We start from the raw sequence: 10,027 nt of genomic DNA on the forward strand, positions 1-10,027 counted from the left end.
TTTTAGATTGTCTGCCATGGGTGGGCAAAATATGGCCCATGGGCTGAATCTGGCCCACCAGGTACTCTCATCCAGCCCACGACACACACCAATGAATTGTACCCTGCCCAGCCCTTCCACCCAGGAGGGTGGAAGCAAGGTGCTCATGTATACACATGCCCCAACATACCCTATTATGCCTCGCTCCCACCCTTGGGGGCTAAAAGGCCCCATCCAGCCAACAGCAGCTTCTGGGTGGGGTTGCTGTTGCTGCAGCCACCGGGGACCTGCTTGGTTTCCCCAGCATCCCGCTGTCTCCGGGCAGCAGGTAGGGAAGCAGTGATGCTGGCAGCAGTGCAGAGCCCATGCTCAGGGGCAGCGGCAGTGTGGAGCTTGGGTGGGAAGTTCAGTGTGAGGGAGGGTGGGGGTCTGTGGTGATTCCCCCTCACACTGCCCCCATGGTGTGTAGCCCCACAGGTGGTGGCTGTGGCAAAAGCAGCAGGAGACAGGGGTGCAAAGGGTGCTGGTGCCCAGTGGTGTGCAACTCTGGCCAGCACTGAACATCATGGTGAGGAGCACATCCCCCACCAGGCTATCTCTGTCACTGGCATTCCCTGTTGCACACACTCAGGCCCCACACGTACATAGCATGGGAGGGAAGGCCCACACACCGGAGCTGGCTGCCTTTCCAGGACAGGGCAAGGAATGCAGCTGGCTCCAGCGCATGGGACTTCCCTCCTGTGCCCTGTGAGTGCGGGGGCTGCATGTGAATGGTAGGGGAGTGCCAGCAATAGAGATGGCCATGATGTGCAGTGCTGGCCAGAGCCAAGTGCCCTGAGCACCCCTGCGTGGTGCTGTGCAGTGCGGGGAATGTTGTGGGGGGGGTGTTCCCTCCATCCCCCCTCACCCTACAAATGCCACACCCACATCCTGCCCCCCTCAAACAGCCACACCCCACCATAAACACACTCCCCTAATGGCACCCCCTACAATATGACTAAGAATTTATTTTTGAGTTATAATGCAATCGCCTTTATATACACTACACAAGCACAAATATGATAAAAATGCTTTTTGTAATAAAATTAAAATAAGTTATAGTAGGTGTTTGACTTTTAGTGTATGATTTGTTCTTTTTCTGGTTCTAAGATGGCAACCCTCCCTCCCAAAAGGAGTATTTCTGAAGGACAAGGGAAGAGACTTAGGGTGGCAAAGGTCAGGAGTGGGACTTCTGGTCCCAAAATGATGACCAAGGGGTGGGGCTACCCATGTGGCCCTCGAAAGCTCACCAAACCTCGTTAAGCAGCCCTCCACCCAAAATAATTGCCCACCCCAGTTCTATACCATAATAAAAAGAAATAAAGGCATTTTAAATGGTGAAGTTAGTGTTCCATGTTCTTTCTCAGATGATGTGACTTCATATAATTTCACTGATGTCACCAGATGAGATTCTGCCCCTACTTTTAAAAAAAACAAAAACCTGAAGCTTCAGCTCTGTGCTGAAGTATATACAAGCCCCCTGAATTATTTGGGTTGTATATATTATAGCTTGTATTCATGGAGCCTTATTCTAAAATATCTTATGTAAGTGTGATGATGTAATACGATGGATTTCCGTAGTTACGCTTTATTTGATGAGTGATACTGAAATCAAGGCTTTGCCTCCTGTCAAGCATGATACCTACCGTCTATCTGGTTCTCCTTCGTGCACCTTTTGTGCTTTCCTGTCAGTCATTATTTAATTTACCTTTGCTTCTTAGCTTTGTAAAAGTCCTGAGAGAGTGCTTTCTTGCTGGAGATCTTTAGAAGGTAACTGCCAGCCTGTTGTTATATTACAACTGCTTAGCTGTATGCGTAAAAATGCCTTTTCTTCTGCAGGCCTGACCCTGCACCCTGGCAGCCAGTTGGAGCTTTGCCATGGACTTCAATGGGAGAAACATCAAACCCTAACAGCAGATTATTTACCAAGAACTTTGTTATTTTTAAAAAATAACTAATACTTGTTTCAGCATGTGCATATATTTTCTGGAGAAACTTGTGCAGCATATGCAAAGCATGCAAACAATGCTTTCTTTGGCTAATTCACTAAACCTTGCCCTGAGAATGAATTGAAGAGATGTTCTTCTCCATGTAAACTGATAAGGAAATATTCCTGGAAGTAACATGCACCTATTGTGAATGAAGACAGGAGAAGTGTTCAATTCAGAACAAAATGCTAGAAAATTGTACAATGGTGTCAAGCCGACAAGTGCACTTGAAGGAAAGAAGTCTTCTAGTATGTGCCAGTATTGGGGACCTAGATATTTTATGTGACTAGTTTTCCAACCCTGTCATTTATTCCTTGCATTTTAATTAAGAAGATGCAATATAAAAACAAAGTATAACAGAACCTGAAAACTCCTGAAAAGCACTAATTAATGTTTACAAATATGATTATTATGCACTGTATGAAACAATCAGTGCCAGCCAGGCAGAGAGGTTTATTTTAGTGGTTGGAGTATAGGATTAGGAATCAGAAACTCAGGGTGTTTCTCTCTGATAATGAGAACTCTGCCTGATTTTTCCCAGCTGTAAAATTAAGCTAATGTAAGTAATTCCCACGTCTCAGGAACATTCTCATTGTATAGTGGTACTAATGTTAAGTACTTCTGTTTTCGTATGGAACATAGCCAGTCAAATGACTGAAATAGGTTAACAAACTACATAATACATGGTAACTCTGTGTACTGGTAGTAATAACTTCTTACAGCCAGCTTATCAAAAATTCCACATATTATTAGAACTAATATTCAGGTCTATCAGATTCATATTTGTGTCAGGGCTGTCATTTATTATAGTTTACATAGAGCTTTCCCTAATGGGATACTGGTGTGGTTGGCCAAGTGCTATCACAATATAAGCTTTAAATATTCATCATAGGGGAAATGAGCTGCATATTGTGCAGTTAAAGGGAAGAGGAGATTTCATGAGTGTCCTTTTAACCACCAGAAAGCAACATGGTTAAGGTGACAATTCAAATATTCCCCTTAAAAATGAAGAACAAAGGCAGACGAGGATTGCTGGAATGATCTCTCTGTTTTCTGTATCTAACTGCTAACTAAACCTCAATAGCTCTTCAGCTGATGCCTGCTACTGTGGATATAGTTTGTCTTGGGATTTGACGCTTTCATCTAATGAAATGGACCCCTTTAATTTGGAAGACAGTTTTCCCATGCTCAAGAAGGAAGATAATCCAAAGGAAAAAATCTGATTTTTTTCTGTGTGTGTGACATCTTCTAAAGGAATACTTTGCAGGGCATATCCATCATTTGCACTGAATCCTGGTAAGGTACAAAGCTAACACATGCCTTAAATCTTCAGTGACTGAGACTGTGGCATGTACACGTGAATGACTTCGTTTCCAGGAATTCTTGCTGCATTCAGACACGTGTCTGAGTAGCAGTGCTGCAGGGTGAAATGGTCTTTCTGAGGAACTAGAGGATTTTCAAGCTCCAACAAGAAGAGTCAGCACTAAGGATCGCATAAATAATATGACTTTACAGTATCAAACTGAGGAGAAACAGAAGTGGGAAAACTAAGATTCAGAAACATGCATTACCTTGAGGTCTGAGAAGGGAGAGCTACAGTAGCTAAAAGGGTTGGTGGACAACAAGTATTGTGTGGAACATTTCATTATACATTCAGCTCTCATAGTATACCGGCTATTACTGTGTTGCCCTTGACCATCTGGGATTTCTTATCTACAAAGATCTGTCTGAAACTGTATAGATTAAGCAGGGCAATGACCTTTTTAGGATTCAAAATGTATATGTTTATATCCTGATGCTTCCCTTTCTATCATGAAATGAAGATAAAGTCTCACTGAACATAAACAGCCACTAACCAATGATTTGCAGTAACCTTTTGGCTCAAGGCCCGTATTTCCCTTTGGAGAACACATTTATTTTTCAAAATGCAGAAGAAGCAAATAAAAATTCATCTAGTCAGAGTGGGCTGCACCACCTATGCAAAAGAGACTTGATCCCCCAAAGGACTCTGAAAGAGATAAGTTTCCTTTTGTGATAATTTGATAGTTGTTATCTGACCTGAGCTTTTAGTGTACTGTGGACTTTTGTTTACAAAGTATCATACGTTCAGGGGAATGGGGATGAGATGTAACTATTTGGTTTTGTTCTGATTCACTGGAATGGTTTGAAGGAGTAAGAATCTCATGTTTCAAATTAATCCCTGTAGTAATTGCTTCAGTACTCTAGATTTCCTGCTTAGTGTGTCAGACTTAGAATCTGGCCTCAAAATTACTGGCTGCATGTTAATGGTATAGAGAACACAGAAAAACCAAGTTCTTAGAAGTCGTTCTTCCACGTGGATGTTATATGTAGGAGACAGGTGACATTAAACTTGTCCTTATTCTGCACGCAACACAAAATCTGCTTCAGAACCAAGGAGGTATGTTTCCTCTTCGGTTACTATTTAGCATAGTAAAGGTTGCTAGGGCAGAATGTTAAAGTAGCTGTGATTAATGTGTTGCTGTGTTTTATGTATGCATTTTGTGCCAGGAGACTTACAAACCTGTTTTTGACATGGTTTTGGCTTAATTTTCATATTGCTGGTGTGTCACTGATTAGTGTGTCACTTAGTGTTCTTTGTTTCAAAAACTTTTTGTCGCAATTTTTCAAATGCACCATAAAATATAACAGGGTAGTTAGTAACCATGGTTCATTCTTCACACCATGGCAAAAATAGTCTTTTAGGATCTTGAAAATTTATTAAGGGAATTGTTGAGAGCTTTTTGGATAGTTCATACCTTTCAGGCTGTACATGGGGGGAAAATAGCTTATTTTTTAGTGTGTGGTATGCTTTCAAAAATAAATTTATTTTCATTCTTCTTGATAAAGGTTATAAAATTCCATCTGTTGACCATGGTATAAAGTTGAAAGATAAAATGGGTCTTTCCTTTGCCATTTTAATTTGATTTTGTATATACGTATGTGCAAACTTAAAAATACATTGTGATGAGTCACAGTTACCCACAGTGATAATTACTGGAAATTTCTGAGTTAATAAAGCTACATATCTTTTAATTAGTTTGCTCACTGTATCCAAGGACAAAATTTTTCCTTGTGTGAGCTTTTTTGATTCTTCCTTTAGTGGGAATCATCTCCTTTATTGTCCTGTCTTCAGTCTTTCAGATGCCAGTGGAGCTGTGCTGAGGTTCTCTCTCTGTATCTTCAGTAGATGCTTTTGAGGCAGTACTTGTTCAGTCATTTAGCTATTCTCAGACTGAGGAAAAATTGATGAATTCTGGGTAAAAAGGGAAGGTCTGGACTTCTAGAATGGAGTGCCAGCTCTTTGCAAAATGCTGTTCTTCATAACTCTGTGATTTGGATAGAATTTAGTTGTCCTTTAATGATGTTACTTGGTGGTTGCATGATGTGCGTACATAGACCTGTTTGGCTGTAGAGAGGAGATTTAGCTAATACCTGTAGTTGTTTCCAGGGAGCTCATTTTTATTTTCTTTCTGCTTCCAGGTGTCAGTCAGTCTCTCCACCACCTCTTTTGTCCCCACCAAGAAGCCCAGCCTACCCCCTCAGTGATAGTGAGGACTCCTGCCAATCCAACAGACCCACCACGGTCTCCAGTTCCAGGCCACACCTCAAGGACTGGAGCAGCCAGGGATCTACACTGAAAGGCACCTCTACAACCCCTTTGGATGCCAGCCCTCCAAGTCACCCTCTCAAGGCTGTCACCATTGGCTCATTGGATAAAAGGCTGTCTGTGTTCAAGGCTGAGGACCAGAAAGAGACCCCCAAGGAGGCTCAGGATGGGGATGTAATAGGGAGCCGTCAGCTCACCCGAAGCACTCTCTCCTTGGGCACTGCTACCAGCTTGCGGAATCTCTCTCTCAGCAGGACTAGTGTCCGCTCGCAGGCCTTGGACATCAGGCAGAAGATCACAGAATGGGAATGTCGCAAAGAGCCTTCTCCCAGAATGAGCACGTGTATGGACAAGAGAGATGTCGGAGAAAGGTCTGGTAGTGAGAGCTGCCCTAGTATGTTGCCTTCTCCTTGTAGCGAGAAGACTTTTGACTTTAAAGGGTTCAGAAGAATGAGCAGAACATTTTCTGAGTGTTCCTACCCTGAAACCGAGGAGGAAGATCTCCCAGAGAGAGATTCCTTCCATAGGTTTGAAAAGAGGCCAAGCAGGAGTGAGCCTTCTTCCAATGCTTTCCTCAAAGGACCTGCCAGGAAAGAGACTTCTGCTGTACTAAACAGAATACAGAAGATTGAACAGGCATTAAAAGAACAGCCTGGCAGGGGTCTCCCTCAGTTGCCAAGTAGCTGCTATACTGTTGAGAAAGGGAGGAAAAAGTCTGTGACTCTGGGAACGGTTGAGGGTTTGAGTGAGAATCTGAGTGATAGCAAAGGAGGGAATGTAAGTTTTGGGAGTGATCCAGAAACACCTACTGAAACTGAAAAAAGTAGCAAACTGAAACAAGGGGCTATTGCAAATTCAGTTAGCCCTAAGCTGCTGCTTGAGAGCCCAGCTAGCACAGCAGTGAACCCTGTCCCCAAACCCAAACGCACCTTTGAATATGAAGCTGACAAGAACCACAAGAATAAACCAAGCAATGGTCTACCTCCTTCTCCAATACCCGCTGCTCCTCCCCCACTCCCCACCACCCCTGCGCCCCCCATGATTAGACGACAGAAGAAAGACTCGCGCTTTCACAGAAAATCCCAAAATAGGTAAAATCAAGGGGAATGCATTGAATGTGATCTTTAAATGAATGAAGGGAGTCTCATTTGTGCATCACAGCATTTTTTCCTTCTAAGGCAATATCTTTGATCTGAAAAATGCAGAAAAATCTTATGAAGTTTGTGACTTATCACTAGAGTGCTCCGATTGGATGCCTACCTATTACAACACTTTTTTTTGTCACAGATTTGGATGCAGTTGGAATTCTTCTGTTAGGAAACTGGATTTCCTGGAGAAGTCTTTAGGGTGATGCAGCTCTGTGCCTATGGAAGGTCATCTGTGTCATTTGGTGCAAGTGCCTCACTTGAAATCTTTAATGAAGTATAATGTTATTATCCTCCCAAGTCTTGTATTAGCAACCATTATCATTGTATTAATGTCAGTATTTGAATGAATGTGTTAATCTCAAAATACATAAGTAGGGGGTGTAATTTGCTTCTAAGGGTCACAAACACACAGTGTGTACAAACATTCACTCTCCTAGGAGAAGCTCTCCTGGGAGAGAGCAGTGATCCTTCTAGGAAAAATTGAATGTCTGTACAAGGCTACAGTGAACATGCCAGTTAAGTGGGATATTGTCACTAGTTTATATTTATTTGGAATTGTTGTCCAAAGTAGTGGTAATTGGTAATAGTGTTTAATTCTTAGAAAAAAACGATTTGTTGCAGAATGTGTTCCATATGTGTCTGTGAAACCAGTGATGAATATGGTCTTTTTAAAGTTTTTATCCAGAATTTTGCCTAGTTCGAACCTTTTTAGTTGTGTGACTTGCATTGACTTCAATGGGAATTGTAAGACTAAAACTGTACTTGGAAAATGTAGGGATAATTGTTCATAAACATTCAAAGTACTATTTTTGGACATATTTGGAGGTCTGTGGGTATGGAACACATGTACACACTCTTAGTGAGTTTTACAAGTGACCGCTATGCAGTTTTTTTTAATGAACTCTATAAATCCAGTATCTGGGACTAGATATTGACTTGACTTGTAAGTGCATGTCAGTATAACCTGACCTAAAATATAATGGTGCAGGAGGAAGGGAGGACTGGGCTGATTTGAGAGGTCCTGTAGCTGTAGTTCCAAGAACAACCTGTTTCTGAGCTGGATCAAATGATGGTTACATAGTGAATATGTTTCTCAAAGAAAGAGTGAGAGGAAGTATACAAACCCAAACTGTGCTTGGTTGTATGTATCTTTGAACCCTGACTGTAATCTTGGGGAACAATATGTTCATAACTTAGGGTTGTCCCTCTAGCTGAATTCGAAAGAAAGTTGTACCCAGTTTGTACAGTTCAGCACTGGGAATGCACAGAGTCCAAGGAATAAATCACTTTGTTCAGATGTAAATAACAGCTTGCATTTAAAAACTAAAAATAATCATAAATAATCAGGGCGTCCATGTATAACTTAGAGAATGGCCACAACTACCAAATGACTCCCACACATCAGGTTAGCTCACTTAAGCCTAAGGAAGTAGTGAATCAAATCTCTAGTCTCTGTTCAAGTGATCAGAGTCAAATACTGAAGATGCACCTGAAGACGGGGTAAAATCCATTATACTAGCTGGACCTTGACAGCTCTGTTACTCTATTTCTTATCTTTTAATAGAATTAAGAATACCTGTATTTGTAAATCCTTTAAACATAAAGTCATCCCTGAGTTGTCCTCATAACTGAAAACAAATATAATTTTTGTTCTAGCAGTATGTGTCAGGGCAAACATCTGTGTTGCTTTACACTTACTTGAATGCCATGGGAACTTTAGTGCTGTATTTACTCTTTTAACATTTTGTTTAAAAGTTATTTCTCATTCTGATTTTTAAGAACTCTTATGAATCCTTTCTCGAGACCAGTTTACAATCTTCCACGCATGTCTGCCAGGGGATGGATTCATACAGTATCCTTAGGATGTGGGCCCTCTAGCAGAGAGCAATACCTCCCAGCATCTGAATTAATGGAACATCATGTTCTCATGCCTCAGATTTGGAACCCTTTCATAGGAAGAAGAGAAAAGCAGCTCCTGAACCAGAGCAGGAGAGAGGTGTGATGCTATTTGGATGGTCCCTGTGGGAAGAAGGTGGGGTGATTATCTTACCTGGGCCACAATGTTGCAAGATAATGACACCATGTTGCAAGATGGAGTGGAAATCAATAGGAGTTAAGTGTGTAAGCCAGTGGTTTTCAATCTTTTTTTCATTTGTGGATCCCTAAAAATTTTTGAATGGAGGTGTGGACCACTTTGAAAATTTTGAGTGGAGGTGTGGACCCCTTTGAATTGTAACTGGATATTTACATACTTTTGATTGATCATAGTCATTTTTCTTGGACCCCTAAGATATAGTCTGTGGACCTCCAGAGGTTCACAGACCACAGGTTGAAAACCACTGTTCTAAGCTGATCAGTTGCTTTTGGAAATCTCACTGCATCTTTAAGTTCTCAGACAGTTGTAAAAACTAATGCTAAGCCTCTAGATTACAGCACTGATGACTGAGTTAAAGAGTTCAGATCTGAAACTCATGATGGATTCCTGTCATCATGGTACTGCCCTGGTGTCATGGATTTGAATGTTCTTAGACTTTGGGAAGGATAGATACAGATTTCAGTCCTTGAACACTTGCAATATACTAGCAGCTCCCAAGGATAAGCCCAGATGGATGGACTGTATGTAACTTTGTGCCAGGGTGGGAAGTGCTCTACAGTGAGCTTGTGTCTACATTGTAATGACAGCCACTCATAGAGACCTACCTCAGCTAGCTGCTAGCATGATGCTGTTAGTAATGTAGCCATGGCAGCATGTTACTCAGTGTAGGCTGCACAACCCTCACAAGAAGACAGGTAAAAACATGGACTATTAGCTCATGATGACCTCCTTGCTGTTCTGGCTGTCCCTGAGATAATTAGTGTGGTTAGTTTAGGTGCCTTGAGCTGCAGTCACTGCCATGTAGATAAATCCTCAGAGAATAAGACCTGTGCATCTAGACTGCCTTCCTGAACAAGTCAGAGAGGAGAAGGGAGTGGACCCAGCCTAGATGCTGCCCCACCAGCACCCTGGCCAGTAGCGCTAACCTGGGGAGAATGGGAGAGTTTCTAGAAAGGCTGCCAGAAGTCACCTCTCCCTAGAGCAGCAGGGGAGCAGAAAGGCTCTGCTGTGGCTCTTGAGAACGGTTCCTTGGGTACGTAGTGGCTGGGGTGCAACTTTGTTATACCTTCCTACTTTACCTGGGTGACTGGTGCCTCCTAATACTGGGGAGGGGGGGCGGGGGGGGCACCAGCGGCTGATTGGCAACTGG

The 10,027-nt window shown here is 42.3% G+C and overlaps 1 protein-coding gene across 3 annotated transcripts in view; it reads left to right on the forward strand.

The window, feature by feature from the left end:
• ST5 (suppression of tumorigenicity 5) overlaps positions 1-10,027 on the forward strand; it is a 303,619-nt gene that overhangs the window by 128,719 nt on the left and 164,873 nt on the right. For 2 of the 3 annotated variants that reach the window (XM_019519607.1, XM_019519608.1), the window contains exon 3: positions 5,508-6,725. The exons of the other annotated variant lie outside the window; for it this stretch is intronic. In XM_019519607.1, coding sequence (XP_019375152.1) covers positions 5,508-6,725 — 1,218 coding nt within the window. The remainder of the gene's footprint in view (positions 1-5,507; positions 6,726-10,027) is intronic. 3 annotated transcript variants of the gene reach the window in all.

Source organism: Gavialis gangeticus, unplaced genomic scaffold (genome assembly GCF_001723915.1).
Source record: "Gavialis gangeticus isolate Ggan-Ray unplaced genomic scaffold, GavGan_comp1, whole genome shotgun sequence".
Taxonomy (NCBI): domain Eukaryota; kingdom Metazoa; phylum Chordata; order Crocodylia; family Gavialidae; genus Gavialis; species Gavialis gangeticus.